This window comes from Phoxinus phoxinus (genome assembly GCF_949152265.1).
Source record: "Phoxinus phoxinus genome assembly, chromosome: 10".
NCBI classification, from domain to species: domain Eukaryota; kingdom Metazoa; phylum Chordata; class Actinopteri; order Cypriniformes; family Leuciscidae; genus Phoxinus; species Phoxinus phoxinus.
The window spans coordinates 1,871,484-1,892,133 of NC_136885.1; the positions used below are offsets into that span (position 1 = coordinate 1,871,484).

Here is a 20,650-nt window from a genome sequence, read left to right on the forward strand (position 1 = left end):
TGTGTGTGTGTGAGTGACCACGATCTGGCTGTGGAGAGAGGACGGCACAGGCAGAGATGGCAGCCGCGAGAGCAGAGACTGTGTTCACTGTGCTCTCAGAGAGAGGTGTGTGTGTGTGTGTGTGTGTGTGTGTGTGTGTGTGTGTGTGTGTGTGTGTGTGTGTGTGTCATGGCGGACATGACGGACGCCGGCAAACACTAAAAACATCTCACCCGTCGTAACTGCCGCCGAAAACGCAGAAAAAAGATGTTTAATGCGCAGCTAAGAATACTCTACATAATGTGCTTAATAACAACTCTGAAGGGAACCCTGAAAGAAGCCCGCAAATCTGGCAAAATATACATACAACAATGGCGCACCTATGACCCGGCGGCTCACCTGGTAGAAGGAATAAACAACCCGGGAGAGTTCAGCGGCTATGTCCAGCGTCTTTCCGAAGAGGAATGGTTGCAGTTTGAAGCAGAAGAAAGAGCTTTCCGAAAAATCCTGGACACGAAGCTGATCGACGATAGACAGAGGATAACTTTTACTGGAACAGACCCGACACAGTGGAATAAACTCATGGCGATCTTAAATGGAATATACCACAAAAACGGAACGTTTTCTGCGCATCATCGAAACGGCAGACCTTACGGAACACCTTTCCTCAAATACACAGTGAGGATTCTTAACAAACTGCCGAACACTGACAAGCCCCCAACAGACAGAACATCAGAGGCTCTGAAAGAGTGGATAGAGAAACAGTTCCGCTTTACGCGCGACGTCATTAAACCAGCGCTCAACAGAACAGGGAGGACGCAGCAGAAAAGACGCCTCAGAAAGGTAAGCCGCGATGAAATTGCCTATCTCTGGAATAACAACAAGACTAAAGCTATTAGAGTCATTCTTAATAATAGTATTTTCATAGAACCTCTGTCAAGTACGAATGATACAGAGCGAGTTTATAACTATTACTGCGATAAAAACCAAGCAGATGTCACCGGTGAACGTCTCGCCACGCCCCCTTGGCTAGATGCGTTAGAGTTAATTCCCCCTACCGAAACCCCGAACACCTCGCTGTTTACATCTCAGGAGGTTTTAAGGGTGATTGAAAGCCTACCGAACAACAAGGCGTGTGGATCTGATGGTGTTACGTATGAAACACTTAAATCCACAAAACAATGGACGTGTATCGCACTAACGCAAATATTTAATGTCTGTATGACCAATGAGAAAATACCAAATTCGTGGAAAGGAGCCCTTATTCACAGAATTCCGAAAAAAGACAATATACCTGACAACCCAGCAACATGGAGAGACATCTCTTTACTCCCTACCATCTACAAAGTTCTCATGAAGTGCATTCTGAATCGCATCCTACCATGGCTCTGCGAAATGAACATACTGTCGGAAAAACAAAAAGCCTATATTAATCGTCAAGGCATGAACGAGCACGTTTTCTGCCTGAAAACAGCAATCGATGATTTTAAGCATGAATCCACCAAGTTTTATACAGTCTTTTTAGACTTCCGTGATGCATTCGGCTCATTGCCGCATGGCGTTATGATTAAAGCCTTAGAGGAAATTAACCTACCCAAACCTTATATCAACATGATTAAGGATATCTACAGAAACTCCTTTATCCAGGTGATCTGTGGAGACCAACTTACTAGCCCAATCCAACTAAGAACTGGCATCAAGACAGGCTGCCCATGGAGCGCAGTCAACTTTATTCTAGCCCTGAACCAGTGGCTCAAGTGGCTGTGCCTCTGCTCCCCCTCGCACATCAGATCGCCAAACCCTGTCCAGGCCTATGCAGATGATGTCCAGGTGTCATCCAGGGATGAGAAAGTGATTAAAACCATGCTCTCCCATACTGATAAATTCATGCGATGGTCTGGGCTAGAGGTGAAAAACACCAAGTGTGCTGTGTTTTATGAGAGACGCAGTGGAGGCAACAGGTGGTATCAAGCCAAAAAAGACAAGCCACCCTCCTTTTCCATCATGGGCAATGAAATTAAAGTGTATGCGCGCCATGAAACTTATTGCTACCTTGGACACCGGTTCAATATCGCGGGCGAATGGGAAGAGCAAATACACGAACTTAGCAGTGAATACTGCACAAGGCTGGACATGGTGGACTCATCCCCCCTCCCTGTCATAATGAAACTACAGGCCATAAGAGAGATTGCCCTTTCTAAAATACAGCATCTCTTTGCAAACATACATATTCCTAAATGCATCTTAAATGAGCTGAACAATAAGACTGTAGGCCTGGCAAGACGCTGGATAGGACTAAATACACACTCAACAAGAGATGTCCTGTTCCACAGGTCCAGAGAGGGAGGGCTGGGCGTCCCTCATATAGAGTGGGTGTATGTCGCCGCTAGAATAAGCAACCTGTTGAGGATGTTAAATAATGATGACGCAGCCGTACGTGAGCTTGCCCGAGCCTCACTACTACTACATCTGGGGAAACGCAAGGTCCCTCTTTCTACATCAGATGATGCCAGCTTCCTCGGGTTCAGAAGAAAACCCAATGGAAAATTGGACACCAACACACCAGGCTTTGGCGTGCGCTCGGACTGGCTGGACCTGAATGACCTCTGCAACCGCGCTAATATCCAACTGCGCTGGAGGAACACAGCAGGACAGTCGGCGGAAGCCAACAAGAACATTGTCACAGATCCAACCATCACGGCAGAGGCAATCATCACAACTGGCGACAACATCCAACTCCTTGACACTCAAAACATCAGAAGGACAATAATCGACCACTTCCACTTGCGTATGATACAGCACTGGACAGGCCTACGCCTACAAGGACAACTGGCCTGCCTGCCCTGTGCCGACCATAACGCATCACACACAGTTCTGAAGAACACAGCCCTACAAGACGACATCCACAGATTCACAATTAAAGCTCGTCTTCAGGTACTACCAACGAAGTCCAACTTAGCAACATGGTTTCCATCTGCACACGAGCCGTTCTGCCTGCAACATCACAGCCGGCAAAGAGAGACGATCGCGCACATCCTTAACGGCTGCTCTGCCTACAAAGGACTGTACATCGCGCGCCACGACCGTATTGTTGCACTCTCAGTGAAGGAGATCAGAGACAATGCCAACCTTACCACAATCCATTTTAACGAAAAAATCAAGACAGACTGGTTCTCCCTCCCACACGAACAGTGCGCTACATTGGAAATTGCCATAAATCACTTACCAAATACACCGGACATAGTTGTAATTAATGAACACACCAAAGCCGTTACGATAATAGAAATTGGTTGCTCTTTTGATGCTTACATGGACACCTGCTATGCTTCAAAACTGTTGAAATATCAACCATGGTATAATGTTTTCAATAACTTTGGCTACTCCTGTAAAGTTATTGCCCTCATTTTTGGTAGTTTAGGCCATGTGCATAAGTTGTGTGTAAGAGGCCTGCAGATTTGCGGACTACATAAGAACAAAGCCAAAAAACTGACCAGATATTGTTCGGTATCAGCAGTGATTGGCAGCCTCTATATATGGAGGCGTAGGTGCCACCTTTACCCTTAATGTGCATAATGGACTGAGATATCGGCTGCTGTTGTACATCTTTCTGCCAAATTTGGATTATGCCATGATATATGTTTATCTTTTAATCCAAATAAAGAAATTAAATGTGTGTGTGTGTGTGTGTGTGTGTGTGTGTGTGTGTGTGTGTGTGACCACGGTCTGGCTGTGGAGAGAGGACGGCACAGGCAGAGATGGCAGCCGCGAGAGCAGAGACTGTGTTCACTGTGCTCTCAGAGAGAGGTGGAGACAGAAGAACACTTCCTCATACACTGTGATCACTATCACAGCATTAGATCGGACTATTTCTCTAGATTCCAACAACTAGAACCAAATTTTATGACATTACCAAATTCAGATAAATTAAATCATATTTTGGGAGAAAACTCTAGCTCAATCACAACAGCAGCAAAGTATGTAACAGCCTGCCACAAACTACGAGAGTCAGCCAGTGGACAAATCTAAAGTCTGAATGTTGGTACAAATGTACAAAAGTGTTTTATTTTTATTTTATTTTTTTATGTATATATATATATGAAGTATTCATGCATTTGTTTACTGATTCATTTTATTGATCTGTTCATTGCCAATGTAATGGCCAATGCTTTGGCAACACTGTACAAGTCATGCCAATAAAGCTCATTTGAATTTGAGAGAGAAAGAAGAGAGAGTGGTGTGTGAGAGAGAAGAGAGAGAGAGCGTGCGTGCGTGCGTGTGAGAGAAAGAGAGTGTGTGTGTGTGTGAGTGAGAGAGAAGAGAGAGTGTGTGTGTGTGAGAGAGAGAAAGAAGAGAGAGTGTGTGGTGTGTGTGAGAGAGGAGAGAGAGCGTGCGTGCGTGAGAGAGAAGAGAGAGTGTCTGTGTGTGTGTGTGTGTGAGAGAGAGAGAGAGAGAGAGCGTGCGTGCGTGTGAGAGAAAGAGAGTGTGTGTGTGTGTGAGTGAGAGAGAGGGAGAGTGTGTGTGTGTGTGTGAGAGAGAGAAAGAAGAGAGAGTGTGTGGTGTGTGTGAGAGAGCGTGCGTGCGTGAGAGAGAAGAGAGAGTGTCTGTGTGTGTGTCTGTGTGTGAGAGAGAGAGAGAGAGAGAGAGAGAGAGAGAGAGAGAGAGAGAGAGAGAGAGAGAGAGAGAGAGAGAGAGAGAGAGAGAGAGAGAGAGAGAGAGAGAGAGAGAGAGAGAGAGAGACTCGCTCGGCCGATACACCTACAGCTCATCTAGACTATACCATCACAGACCTAGACCTTTCCTCTTTGAGAGCATTCACAGTCAAACCCCTAAAGCCTTTCTCAGAACACAGCCAAATCATCCTCTATATAAAGCAATCTGTTACATCACCCAAACCAATCAGAACCCCATATCAAATGAGCAAAATAATGTCCTTCAAATGGACTGAAAACAGTGGCACTAATTACAGCACTGCTGTTGAGTCTTCAGAAATACAGTCCCTCATACATTCCTTCCAAGTACAGGAATACTCTAAAAATCAATTCGGCATCAATCAAGAGGTACAAGATCTAAACAATATATTCTACAAAACAGCACAAAAAAGTAATTTGTCAAGTGTTAAACCAAAGAAAAAATATTTAGATACGGACAAATGGTTTGATTTGGACTGTAAGGCTCAGACATGTATCAAACCAAAAACACAGACAACCATATAATTTGGACCTCCGCCTTCTTTATTGTGAGGCACTAAAACAATATAAAGCCACACTCCGGCAGAAAAAAGCACAGTTTTTTCAAAACCAGTTTGAAGAAATTGAAAAATCGATAAACTCACACAAATTTTGGGATAAATGGAAAATGTTATACAAACCAAATCAAGAAGTTTTGCCAATTCAAGACGGGGAGAAGTGGAAAAACCACTTCCAAGAATTATACAGCCCAACTGAAATTCAAAATTATAATCAAAATGAAATAATTAATAAACTAGACAATTTGGAAAGATCAATAAAGAAAATCAAAACCCTCTAGATTTCCCCATAACAATGAAAGAATTGGAAGAAAAATGAGGAGTCCTTGAGCCCAAGAAAGCCTGTGGTGTCGACAGCATCCTGAACGAGATGCTGAAGCACACAGACTGGCCATGCTAAAACTGTTCAATGCTGTTCTGTGTGTAGGGTTCTTCCCTGAGATCTGGAACAAGGGCCTCATCAGCCCCATCCACAAGAGCGGAGACAAACTAGACCCCAACAACTACCGAGGCATCTGTGTGAACAGTAACCTGGGGAAGGTTCTCTGCAGCATCTTAAACGCCAGACTTTTACACTTCCTTATGAAGCACAATGCCTTGAGTAAATGCCAAATTGGCTTTCTTCCAAAATGTCGCACATCCGACCACATTTTTACATTACAAACACTAATTGACAAATATGTACATCAAAACAAAGAACACATTTTTGCTGGTTTCGTTGATCTCAAGAAAGCATTTGATTCAATCTGGCATGAAGGACTATACCTAAAACTAGGGATGCATCGATCCGATATTCAGTATCGGTATCGGCTCCGATACTGACATTTTTGCCGGATCGGGTATCGGTCAGACGAGGCCGATCCAAATCCGATATTGTGCGTATACTATTCTGTGCTATTGTTAAGCCCCACAAAAGGCACAAATACATTATAAAGCACCATAAAGTTGTCGTGCACTATATTATAAGTGTTCTGAAGCCATTATATAGTATAATGTGAGATAGAAATTTATATTTAAGTAATTCAATTTTAGATCACGTACACTTTTCCCTCCGCTGCGGCTGTCAGTCATTCTCCATTCAGCATCAAACAGCGCGTCGCGTTCGGTTACGATGGTCAACACGATGAAAAACTCTCTCCAAGATGATTCAATGTTACTATAATTATACTTGATCTGTAGATAAAGGTCTATGGTTTTGCATTAAACAACTTTATCTTGCTGTACTTTATTGCTGTACCTTAACTACTTTCTACCGGGTGTCTGCTCACAACACTGGAGTCAGAGCACTAACGTAACTGTTCTTCACGCGCACAGTAACTGACATTTAAAACTGTTAAAAGAAAATGCTCAATAAACTATTGCATAGATAGATAGATAGATACTGTATAATACACTACGCATCAATATGCCTTTCCTTTGTGATTTGAACTTTTTAATGCGGACTCGAAGCGCTGCACGCTGTGACACGTGTTGCTTCAAGCGCATCATTCTGCGCTCGAGATGCGCATAAGCGCTGTGTGCCGCACGGTATTGGGGCCTTTCATATCATAATACAGTGACGCAATGAACGATTAATAGCCTTTCTAGTTCTGTCCTATCTATCATATGTTGCTGCCTCATTAAACCGCTGTGCTATACATTTAAAACATGTCTCAATTTTATAGTAGGCCTAGGCTATAAAATAAAATAATTATTAATCTTTTTGATTTTTGTTATCTTGTTTTTCATGAATGTATTTTACAACAATACAAAGACCAATGTGTAACGTTTTACCAAATTTAGTGTTACACTTATTGTCTCATATTTGTTCCTCACTAAATGTTTTTTTCAGGTTCAGATTTAATACAATTATTGTGCACTTGTGATTTGGCTAAATTTTACTGCTGAATTATCCACGAATCTAGTTTATAATAGCATTTTTGTCACAGATTATGATCATATTTTTTTTGATTTGTTGTTTTTCTTTATAATGAAGTTGTCTGTAAGTAGATTGTGTTTACCACACAAAAGAGTGATTATCAGTTCAACACACAGAATTATAGAAATTCTACTTGATTAAAAAGAAAAAACTGTGCTGGTATCGGATTGGTATATCGGTATCGGTCGATACTCAGAATGTTTGGTATCGGATCGGATCGATTCTGAAAAAATGGTATCGTTGCATCCCTACCTAAAACTTATCGACAGTGGAATAGGGGGGAAAACTTGATCAAATCGATGTACACCGCCAGCCAATGCGCTGTTAAAATTGGAAACCAAAGAACCGAGTTTTTCCCCCAGGGGCGTGGAGTGAGACAGGGCTGCAGCTTAAGCCCCACCCTCTTTAACATTTACATAAACCAATTAGCCAATACATTAGAACATGCTCCCTTTCAAGGTCTCACTCTACACGACACCGAGATCAAGTGTCTTCTCTACGCAGACGAGCTGGTCCTCCTGTCGCCCACTAAAGAGGGGCTTCAGGACAGCCTGGATCTGCTGGAGGACTACTGTCAGTCCTGGGCCCTGACCGTCAACCTCCAGAAGACTCGAGTAATGATGCTCCAGAAACGCTCCAGATCTCAGGGACCAACACACACATTCACACTATCACACAGAACCATTGAGAGCACACAAACATACAATTACCTCGGCCTGAAAATTACTCCAACTGGCAACTTTACTTTGGCTGTGAATGAACTCAAAGAGAAAGCTCAAAGGGCTTTCTATGCCATAAAAAGATCAATCAAAATCGCCATCCCAATCCAAATTTGGCTCAAACTTTTCAAATCAATAATTGAACCAATTGTTTTATATGGCAGTGAAGTGTGGGGTCCTTCTATAAAATGTGATTTTTTAAATTGGGAAAAACATCCAATTGAAACTCTACATTTAGATTTCTGTAAACGAATACTCAAAGTCCAAAGAAAAACACCAAACAACGGATGCAGGGCAGAATTAGGCCAATACCCTCTCCTTCTAAACATCCAAAAAAGAGCCATCAAATTCTGGAAACACCTGAAAACAAGCGACCCCAACACACACCAATACAGAGCCAAGAGCTGAGCGTAGCGAGGAGTCCCCTGTGCCAGCTGGTGCTGAGACTGACTGAGCTCACACACACACACACACACGCTAATCGCGGCACGTTTGCTAACCATGTGCGCGGCACCGATCGCTAACACTACACAGAGTTTACAGACACAACACTCTCATATACACAGGAAACAATACAGTTAACAGTCCTTCTTATGAACATCTAAAAACAATGATGGTGTGCCTTTTATACATTGGTTACCTAAAGGATGATATTAATGAACAAGTTCAAGCGATGCGATCATCAGTGTTGCTTTATCTTGGACGAAGTTGCCAGATCAGGACGGTGATTTCCAGCCCAAAAGTTCACCAAAACCCGCCCACTCCAAGAAAAAAATGCCCAAAATGTTACTACCAAAATAATGTGATATAATTTTATGGCCATGTCATTAAAGGTTGATAAGCACAATTTGTATATTCTTAAAACAAAATAACGATGATATATGGAAGCGCGTTTCCGTCACAGTTGAGTAAAAAAATGAGTAAAAAAATATAATTCTGAAAGTCATAATAATGAGAAAGTTTCTCATAATTATGACTTAGTATCTCATTATATTGAGAAAGTTTCTCGTAATAATGACTTAACATCTCATAATAATGAGAAATTTTCTCGTAATAATGTCAGTATTTGTTCTCGTCAGTATATTTCCATACCTTTCCATGCTTATGAAAAGGTGTGAAAGTGGAATGCAGAAGCAGGGCGGTTACCATGGTAACGAAGGACACCTGCTTGTGCACACCGATGTAAATTGTGTTACATGAACTTACAAAACTATCAGATTAAAGTATAATATAACATTTCTTCATTAAGTTTAAGTATAACATCTTCATAAAATATATGGGTTTATGTGTTAACACGTATTTTGCGGATGATGTGCAGGTTCATCTGGAAGATGTTTATGACTTTGGGGACTTACACATAAGTAGGCAGTGGAATGGGAGGAAACGCAAGGTCTTGAGATGTGTTTTTAAAAGCTGAACTTCTTTTTAGAACGCCGTGAATGCGCTAGACGCTGCAAAAGACGCGAGCCAACGTCCGTCTATTGCGCGTTTACCTAAGAAATGAAAAAGCGACCCTTATGCAAAAACAAAACATCTGTTTGTACACAGATTTCCAGATGAAGCGTTCTTTATTTGGAAAGGTGTGCTGTCTATGATTCCTCCATCTATTTGAAATCCATGGATCACCCTTCTGTGCTTGTTCATACACAAAAATACTAATTAATATTACAAATGAATAAAAGACTATCTAGTATAAAAGCCCGTCTCATATACTGATAATTTATCATTAATGTTATTCACTGCAGAGCGTGCCATGTTTGCTGTGATGCATTTACACGGCTTTGACCAGCGGATGTCGCTAGCATGGCACTCTTCTGCTCCGCTGCTTTGCGAATGCGTAGAAGTGCGAGAAAAGAAGTCATTATTACGAGAAAGTTTCTCACTATTACGAGATGTTAAAGGGTCACTCCACCCATTTGCATTAAGACGTCCATTGTTAGAAAACCAGTCATACTAGGGCTGCACGATTTTGAGAAAAAACCTAATTGCGGTTTTTCTGACAAATATTGCGATTGCGGTGCGATTTTCGATTTTTGCGTTCGATACTTTTAAGTGCATAAAACCTAAAATTATGAATAAAATGTGTTGTTACTTCGACACAGGGGGTTAAATAAACTACATACATAGTGATTGAGGTAATGAGATTGTTTGATGCTTCGTGATTATTAAATACCTGAACCTAAATACCAAAGAATAAGAAGACATAATGGAAATTACCTTAAACACTTGGTCATTTGTTTTTAAAATCTTTAACACTGAAAAATAGAAAATTAATTCTTATTAGATTTAGATTTACAATTAGAAAAACAAAATAATTCTGTAGTCCACTGCCATTTACTGAACATGAAACTGTTATATTGCACACATTTTAAAATAAGAGTAATAATATAATAAAATAAAATAAGTAATAAAATAATAGAATTACTGTGAAAAAACGAGACAACACAGACTCATATCAACAAAAATACTAGGCCATCTTGGTTAATGTTTCAGAAAAGTTAAAATGAGAAGAGTTACAGTGTTTACTTTAGGATTTTTGTAGCAGTGGGGAAAGGTCTGTCCAAACAACAAACACCCCTGATGCTGAGCGTAGCCTATGCTTGCTAAATGGTACCCCTGGAGCCTGTTCCTTAAGTCTGTTTACACCTATAAAATAATTTTAAAAAATGAGTGATGTGAGGGATTATTGATTGTCAAACAATCTTTTGGGTGCCCGCAGCCCGCTCGCAGTGTGTAGCGCGTGTCCGCGCTATTCTCCGACTCCGACATGCCCGCTCGCGGTGTGAAGCGCGTGTCCACGCTATTCTCCGACTCCGACATGCCCGCTCGCGGTGTGTTTTTACGCGTGTCCGCGCTATTCTCCGACATGCCCGCTCGCGGTGTTCTTTATCAATCAACCAAAGCCGGTCGCGGGGGCGCCGCCCTCGCCATCTTTCCATTCACTTCACTTTTGCTATTTAACCAGAGCGAATGAGACGAGTGCGTCACGTGTGGTGTTTGTCAACGCGCCTTTGGAGAGAAGTGAAAGTGACCGCTCGGCTAGTATCGATACTTCGGGAAATTAGTATTGGTACCGTTCAGATATTTCAGTATTTTTGACAACACTAGAGGTCGACCGATTCATCGGTTTTGCCGATTAATCGGCACCGATAGTTGATTGGTGGAACTATCGTTATCGGCAAAAATATATACCGATAGTTTTTCCTGGTTGTGTCTGTTGCTGGAGCGGCTGAGAAGCGCGCGCTGTCATTCATTACACAGAGAGAGCTGAGAAGGGTCTGCTGGCATGATGCAGTACAAGAGCGGCCTCTAGAGGTGTAATAAAAACTTGTGCCTCGTGTTGTTTATTTCGACACGTGATTCTGCGTGCTGCACTGAGAGCACATGCTGCGTGGAGAGCGCTGACATCAGATGCGCGTTTAAAGCACCGACAGCTCAAAGGTATACAGTACATTCTGTCATATCATTATAAAGCGATTAATTTGTTGACTAAATGCTGCATTAGTAGAGAAAGAACAGCACAACAGTATGTTTGTTTGCCTTCGAGGCTGAGAGGACGCTAGCATTAGTAGTAGCCTACCTCAAGCGGTTAAAACACTGACAAACATAAACGTAAGTCCGACCCGAATGTTTAATGTCACAATTGTTACCCTCTATTTGCATTAGTTCATTCATATCCAGCTGGTCACTTTTATGCACTTAATATGCAGAGAAGTTGCATATTTAAAGCTAGAGACGTAAGCAAACTGATATGTTCATACAGCCGACAGAAACATAAACGAATCAGAAAAGCATTCGATTTCGGTTATTATTATTTTTTCATCTTTACTTTAATACATATTTTGTTATTTTGATTAGATAATCATCAAGTGTTTATAAAATAGAAGCAAAAGTGTGAGACTGACTATACATGTAATATTTATGTCATTTCAATGCTCTGGCATTGTAGATATTTAAATTTGGCCATCTTTAATTAAGTATGACTGTTTGGATTTATATGAAATAACACTTACAATAAAATTCCATATGTAACATTAACTAAGGTTAATAACTGCTGTATAAGGATTGTTCATTGTTTGTTAATTAAATTAAGGTTTTTATTTGTTAACCATAGTTAATGCACTATCAAACTAATATGAATGATCAAGGTGCAATTGTATAGCTCAAATATTAATACATGTTGTAAAAAATGTATATTGCATAATGTGTTATAAACACACATTTGACATAATATTTTAATGTTTAAATTATTTTCAGATGGCAAATGCTTTGAAGAAAGTGCCAGTGTGGGAGTATTTTAATAAAGTTCAGCACTGTTTTACTTGGAGTGTTATGTTTGTTTTTATCCCGTATCAATTTTAAAAACTATCGGTTCATTAATCGGTTATCGGCAAGTATGGCCCAACCTAGCTATCGTTATCGGTAAAATCCACTATCGGTCGACCTCTAGACAACACTAGTGTTAGCTGCTTTGCTGCTGACAGAAAGCCGGAGCACTGCATACAACCTTGTTTCCATTGCCATTTCTAATTGGCCAGCAAGCCAGGAACGCGAGATTCGACCATTTTGATTGGCTAATAGGTTTGTCACTCAAATGTCAGAGGCGGGGGAAAAAACCTCAGACTCCTGAGGTTAGGTTATCGCGGGAGTTAAAACCTCAATATCGATGCGATAAAGGTTAATCGTGCAGCCCTAAGTCATACTATTGAATGGTCGTGCAACATTCTCTCATTTTCCCCTGAGACGAGATAAATCCACTATTTACCTTTTTCACTTCCTCCTACAATGACGCAAAAATCGTCATTTGACGTCATTGTAGGAGGAAGTGTAAAAAGGGGGGATTTCTGTAAAGACTACAAGCACAAGTTCCCACCCTTTCAAACCCACCCATAGGGGGTTGTACCTAATGCGCTAACAGACCTATCACAGATCAGTGCCAGTGAGTTTGATTTCACCGGGAGAAACTTTTCGAAAATATGGAGGAAAATACTGAATTTTCAGACGGATGCATTGGGGAGGATTTTTATTTTGACGAAGTTATGTTAGAAACGTATGTTCGTGGCTACCTTTATGAGCCACAGTATAGCGACGAGCAGCTGAGGCTGATGGAGGAACAGGAGGCGCCGGCGGCAGAAGACCTGCCTGTGGCGGACGAGGAGCCCGGACTGGCTCGAGCTGGGGCGGAGTGGTGGTGCCGGTGCGCATACGGACACAGAGATAGAGTCCGTCTGCTGCAAAGAATTTCAACGATGCCAATTTCTCCTGGACGAAATCTCTGAATCAGACGAGGACACGGACGTTTGTGTTGTGAACCATCATAGTTCCGCACCGCATCTGTTCTGACTGAACATCCCGGTACCATGCAATAATTCACCATTTCGAAATAAATACAAACGAGGAGTAATTCACTAATGAGTTCGCCAACTAGCTTTAATGTTTGTGTGAAATTAATTTCAAGCTCTGGTGGTTAGCTAGCTTTGTAGACGGAAGAGTGATTTCTCTGATAGGCGGATACCTCATAAGCGCCGTTCTAGATTAGTGGGAGTGGCTTGCGGAGCTTTGCAATGTGGTGCATTGTGGGAGTTGTTGTCTTTCATACAAACGCGCCCTAAAGTTACTTTCTGTCTTTTCTCGGTCAAGAAGGCACCAAATTCGAAAATTATTTTACATTTCGACTACATGACCCACTTTCAATAAAGATTAATGTTCCCACGGGTGAAATGCTCCTTTAAGTCATTATTACGAGATGTTAAGTAATTATTACGAGATGTTAAGTCATTATTACGTGATGTTAAGTCATTATTATGAGATGTTAAGTCATTATTACGAGATGTTAAGTCATTATTATGAGATGTTAAGTCATTATTACGAGATGTTAAGTCATTATTACGAGATGTTAAGTCATTATTATGAGATGTTAAGTCATTATTACGAGATGTTAAGTCATTATTACGAGATGTTAAGTCATTATTACGAGATGTTAAGTCATTATTACGAGATGTGAAGATGTTAAGTCATTATTACGAGATGTTAAGTCATTATTATGAGATGTTAAGTCATTATTATGAGATGTTAAGTCATTATTATGAGATGTTAAGTCATTATTACGCGATGTTAAGTCATTATTACGTGATGTTAAGTCATTATTACGAGATGTTAAGTCATTATTACGCGATGTTAAGTCATTATTACGAGATGTTAAGTAATTATTACGAGATGTTAAGTCATTATTACGCGATGTTAAGTCATTATTACGTGATGTTAAGTCATTATTACGAGATGTGAAGTCATTATTACGAGATGTTAAGTCATTATTATGAGATGTTAAGTCATTATTACGAGATGTTAAGTCATTATTACGAGATGTTAAGTCATTATTACGAGATGTTAAGTCATTATTATGAGATGTTAAGTAATTATTATGAGATGTTAAGTCATTATTACGAGATGTTAAGTCATTATTACGAGATGTTAAGTCATTATTATGAGATGTTAAGTCATTATTATGAGATGTTAAGTCATTATTACGAGATGTTAAGTCATTATTATGAGATGTTAAGTCATTATTATGAGATGTTAAGTCATTATTATGAGATGTTAAGTCATTATTACGCGATGTTAAGTCATTATTACGTGATGTTAAGTCATTATTACGAGATGTTAAGTCATTATTACGCGATGTTAAGTCATTATTACGAGATGTTAAGTAATTATTACGAGATGTTAAGTCATTATTACGCGATGTTAAGTCATTATTACGTGATGTTAAGTCATTATTACGAGATGTGAAGTCATTATTACGAGATGTTAAGTCATTATTATGAGATGTTAAGTCATTATTACGAGATGTTAAGTCATTATTACGAGATGTTAAGTCATTATTACGAGATGTTAAGTCATTATTACGAGATGTTAAGTCATTATTATGAGATGTTAAGTCATTATTACGAGATGTTAAGTCATTATTACGAGATGTTAAGTCATTATTATGAGATGTTAAGTCATTATTACGAGATGTTAAGTCATTATTACGAGATGTTAAGTCATTATTACGAGATGTTAAGTCATTATTATGAGATGTTAAGTCATTATTACGAGATGTTAAGTCATTATAATTATGAGAAACTTTCTCAATATAATGAGATACTAAGTCATAATTATGAGAAACTTTCTCATTATTATGACTTACAGAATTTTTTTTTTTTACTCAACTGTGGCGGAAACGGGCTTCCATAATGATAAAATAAAATAAAAAATAAATACATTTCCCAGGAAAACGGATGAAAACTGGGCAATAATTAAGGATAATTAGCAAATATGACTTTAAATGTCCAGGTGGACACTGTCAAAACGGCATCAAGAAATTAACCGATGACTTTAACCCTCGGAAGAACACATTGCAGAACATAACGAAAATATTTCATAAAGAATTTAGCAGTCAAAACTGATTCATCGTTGATTGAAACCTTGTTCAGCCGCTGTCAGGGACAAGTGGTCCTGCAGTCTGGCTGGTGTAGAAGTGGCAGATGTCTGGTTAGGCTAGTGTGCACATGACCATGGAAAGGAGTCGTCCCATATTAAAGTAAAGTTGAAAAGTCATTAAACTGTGCTCTCCTCATCAGTTATTCGCCATCGATCATCGACCCCCACATGTGTACGTTTTAGAGTTGCTCACTATCTCACTCTTTACTGTAGATGACACTTACTTGACAATTAGGCTTGACATCTGTGATTACATACGATAAAAACGTTATGTTTTTTATATATTTTATAATGTCATAATATCACATTTAATCTCCAAATTAATGTAGAAACAACAAAGACAGTATATTTTAAATATTTGTCTAAAAGGTAGGAAATGTACAGAAATGTAAAAAAGTTATCAAACAGTTTGCACTGCATAAATGTTAAATTATACATAGATTAATCCTTATTAAAGTTACAAATGTTCTTTTGTCAAGAGCAGTGAGTGTTTTTCTCTGTTCCCTTTGTTCTGTGATTAACTTTACAGACAGAAAGCTTTATTTGGCTACTGTCCCTTTAAGAGCAGCCGCCGCTGACAGAGACGCGGATCTCACACGCGCCTCATTCTCTCACAACTCTTCTTTGTGTTCATTTAAAACTATTTAACTAATTTAAGAGTGCTCAGTCTGCTCTTATGAGGATACTTGACAAAACAGACATTTTTGCAGAATTGCGTGTTAGTTCGGTCAACTTCAAGCCGAAAGAGAACTCGATTCTGGCGCTTAATTTGTCTTTGCGTGAATGGTTTAAAAGCATTTGCAAGAATAAAAGCGCATCATATAATGTAACGCCAGCCAAAGGAAGACAGACAAAACGGATGCTGCGTTAATTACGTGAAATATTTACCACGGAGTCTTCTCCTCCCATTTCTACCAGTGATCGCTTTATTCAATTTCCAACGTCGATCTGCGCACGTCAACAGCGCTACTGAGTTGTAGGTTGCCAGGTTGAGCTCACAAATGGGTTGAAATGTGTATGATGTGTGGATTGGGCGAGTAGGACGGGTTTCATACAAGATCTGGCAACTGGGCAACCTTGGAATAATATATTGATGTGATTATTCATATAACAATGTTTGGGAATACAGATTACGGGAGTTTCACGGGAGAAAGGACAAAACGGGAGGGGGGCGGGAGATGGGATGTCGTTTTTTCCCCCGTTTATTTAAAGGGTTGTTTAGAGAGAGAGAGAGAGAGAGAGAGAGAGAGAGAGAGAGAGAGAGAGAGAGCTCAGTGTGGAGATGGAGAAGTTTATACACTCTCTCTCTCTCTCTCTCTCTCTCTCTCTCTCAATGATGATGAGGCATTAATCTAATTTATTTTCTTGATACTTCTCTTGTGGCCCCTAGTAAAAAAATGGGTATTTGTTTCACTGTGAAGAGCTGAACGGCACCAGGAACGGCATCGAGGCCATTAACTGGTTTATCAAGTTGACTTTGGCCGTCCGCGTGACGCAATGTTCATCATCAGGAGGATCCGCTCGCTGCCCAATTTTAGTGATCGCGCAGACGGCGCGCACACAGGGGTCAGATGAGTGTACTCTGACAGGCTCGCGCACTCAACTGGAAAATGAAGCAACACGGGTCCTTCTGAGGCGAGTAGACTCGAGTCCTCAGCATTAAACACTAGAATGAGACGCTCTAGTAAGTGTCCATGGCTACGTCACACATGTTCCTATGAAGGAAAATGAGTAGCAAAACTCAAGAGCACGTAGATGTGAATTTGAGAACTTGTACAAGAAATATTTGTACTTGTATGCTCAAATTTACACTCACAGCTCTGATGTGAAAACCTGTAAAAATAAAAATCTGAAGTTGAATGTTGAAATTTGTACTCGCAGAGAATAGTCACAAACCTGTATTCTGAATTTGAAGCTGCAGACAAGTAGTCACAGATGTGTAAAATGCCATTCACAAAAATACAATGACTGACACAAACGTGTAATATATATTTGCACTTCTTCTTACATTCATATTCCCAGTACAACCTCAAATAGGCACTTGCAACTCCTCAAATCTGTCACAACAAGTTCAAATTTCGCGCCTTGACTTTTGCTACTCTTTGCGCGATATATGAGGTGCAAAACTGACTTGTGCACTTGCAACTCAGAGGCGCGAGGGGGGGAGCATGGAGTCAATATAATGCCACATAGTTTTGTAAAAGAATAATACTTTATACAAGACTGATCACACCGGTTTGATCGTACGCGCAAAATTCAGTGATTCCTCTGCGTACCACTAGAGGGAGCCGGCGCACCACACTCTGAGAACCACTGCACTAGGGAATACCAATATGGCGGCGCTGGCTTCACTGTTTATGACGTCATGAGCTATCCAGTCATTATATAGATCAGTGGTGCCGACTCATTTCCATCAGTTCTTTTACATGAATCAGAATGTGTGCAAAGGATTGTGGGAGATTGAAGAACACGAAGGATACACTTGATGCATCTTCAAAATGAGCTGAATTAAAGACACAAAATGAAGTCAGTCTTCAAAAGATCCTTCAAACTGAGACGGCCTTCAGAGGCGCTTGATGACGTGCAGTCGAGATGTGCAGCCTTACTAGGACACAGCCACAGTTTGAGGAACACCCGCAAATTATGTACAATATCCCAGAAATCAGTCTGTGCCCGTGATTTAAACACCTCTGATCTCTGAGTTTCTCTTTGTTCATAATGTTTTAGACTGTAATGATTGCACTCAGTGCGACTTACCGATCATCTCCGTCTCCAATTAAGCTGCTCAGGTCAAACCTCTGCAGTGTCTCCTCTGAGGACAACAACACAAACACTAAAGCTGACCACTGAGACGAGGAGAGTTTCACATCACGTAATCCTCTAAAGCTCGTACGAGGTTCAGCTTCGTCCACTAGAGAAAGATCACCCAGTTCATTCAGACAGTGGAACAGATTGATGTATTTATCTGGAGAGGGATTCTCCCTGATCTTCTCTTTAATATAGTCGACTGTTTTCTCATTGTTGTGAGAGCGGTTTGCTGTCTGTGTCTTTAGTTCTTGTAAGAGACTCTGATTGGACTTCACAGACAGACCCAGAAGGAAACGGAGGAAAAGGTCCAGATGCCCATTTCTACTGTGTAAAGCCTCATCCACAGCTCTCTGGTGGAGGTCAGATAGAGAAACTGTGCCTCCATTAGTTGGTCTGGTGATCTGGTCAAACACACTGATGTTATAGTTGATAAAGGAGAGATGCACATATAGAGCTGCTAGATGCTCCTGAATGCTCAGATGAACAAAGCAGAAGACTTTCCCCTGACACAAGCCCAACTCCTCTCTGAAGATCTGAGTGCACAATCCTGAGTAAACTGATGCTTCTGCCTCATCAATGCCACACTCGCTCAGGTCTTCCTCATAGAAGATCAGCTGGCCTTTCACAAGCTGCCGATACGCCAGTTTCCCCAGTTTGACAATCATGTCTTCATCTTTCACTCTCTTCTCATAGTCCTTCTCATGTCTGATGTTGGTCTGAATGAGCAGGAAGTGTGTGTACATCTGAGTGAGAGTCTTGGGAATCTCTCCTGTCTCTGCTTCACTGCACATCTCCTCTAGAACAGTGGCTGAGATCCAGCAGAACACGGGGATGTGGCACATAATAAAGAGGCTCCTCGAGGACTTCAGGTGTGAGATGATCCTGTCGGCCAGACGCTGATCACTGATTCTCTTCCTGAAGTATTCCTCCTTCTGTGTGTCACTGAAGCCTCGTACCTCTGTCACTCGATGGACACACTCCGCGGGGACGAGATCCGCTGCTGCTGGTCTGGAGGTGATCCAGATGAGAGACGAGGGAAGCAGATTCCCCACAATGAGGTTCACCAGCAGCTCGTCCACTGAGGCGGATTCAGTCACATCACACAACCTCACATCGCTCTGGAAATCCAGAGGCAGACGACACTCATCCAGACCATCAAAGATGAACAGCACTTTATACTCATCACTGGATATGTCCAGTTCTTTAGTTTCAGGGAAAAAGCGATGAAGAAGATCTGAAAGACTGAGTGTTTTGTCCTTCATCACGTGGAGCTCTCTGAAAGCCAGTGGAAATATGAGCTGGACGTCCTGATTCTCTGTCCCTTCAGCCCAGTCCAGGATGAGCTTCTGCACAGAGACGGTTTTTCCAATGCCAGCGACTCCCTTTGTCAGCACAGTTCTGATGGGTTTGTCTTGTCCAGGTAAAGGTGTAAAGATGTCACTGCATTTGATCGGTGTGTCCTCTGCTTCTGCTCTCCTGGACTGTGTCTCAATCTGTCTCACCTCATGCTCATTATTGATCTCTCCACTTCCACTCTCTGTGATGTAGAGCTCTGTGTAGATCTCCTTCAGGAGTGTTGGGTTTCCCCGCTTTGATATTCCCTCACACACACACTCAAACTTCTGTCTCAGATTTGATCTCAATGTGTTGAGGACTTCAGCAGGTTTAGAGTCGTGGCTGTAGGATTAAAATACATCATTATTACACAGGTCAAAGAATGAAATAACCATAATTCAGTCAGGACCGCTTCGCCAAGTATATAAATATAGATAGATAGATAGATAGATAGATAGACAGACAGACAGACAGACAGACAGACAGACAGACAGACAGACAGACAGACAGACAGACAGACAGACAGACAGACAGACAGACAGACAGACAGACAGACAGACAGACAGACAGACAGACAGACAGACAGACAGACAGATAGATAGATAGATAGATAGATAGATAGATAGATAGATAGATAGATAGATAGATAGATAGATAGATAGATAGATAGATGCTGTATAATACACTACGCATCAATATGTCTTTCCTTTGTGATTTGAACTTTTTAATGCGAACTCGAAGCGCTGCGCTGCTGTGACTCGTGTTGCTTCAAGCGCATCATTCTGCGCTCGGGATGCGCATAAGCATTTTGTGCCGTGACGCAATGAGCGATTATTAATATGTATTGGGGCCTTTCATATCATAATACAGTGACGCAATGAACGATTATTAATATGTATTGGGGCCTTTCATATCATAATACAGTGACGCAATGAACGATTATTAATATGTATTGGGGCCTTTCATATCATAATACAGTGACGCAATGAACGATTATTAGCCTTTCTAGTTCTGTCCTATCTATCATATGTTGCTGCCTCATTAAACCGCTGTGCTATACGTTTAAAACATGTCTCAATTGTATAGTAGGCCTAGGCTTTATATATAAAATAATTAATATTTTTGATTTTTGTTATCTTGGTTGTCATGAATGTATTTTACAAC

At 40.8% G+C, this 20,650-nt stretch overlaps 1 protein-coding gene across 3 annotated transcripts in view; it reads right to left on the minus strand.

Moving 5' to 3' along the window:
* The window catches only part of LOC307005392 (NLR family CARD domain-containing protein 3-like), a 232,388-nt gene that overhangs the window by 189,146 nt on the left and 22,592 nt on the right, over positions 1-20,650 (minus strand). The window contains exon 5 of one of the 3 annotated variants that reach the window (XM_079625513.1): positions 17,556-19,828. The exons of the other annotated variants lie outside the window; for them this stretch is intronic. Coding sequence (XP_079481639.1) covers positions 18,097-19,828 — 1,732 coding nt within the window. The 3' untranslated portion in view covers positions 17,556-18,096. Of the gene's footprint in view, positions 1-17,555; positions 19,829-20,650 lie in introns of those variants that run through there. 3 annotated transcript variants of the gene reach the window in all.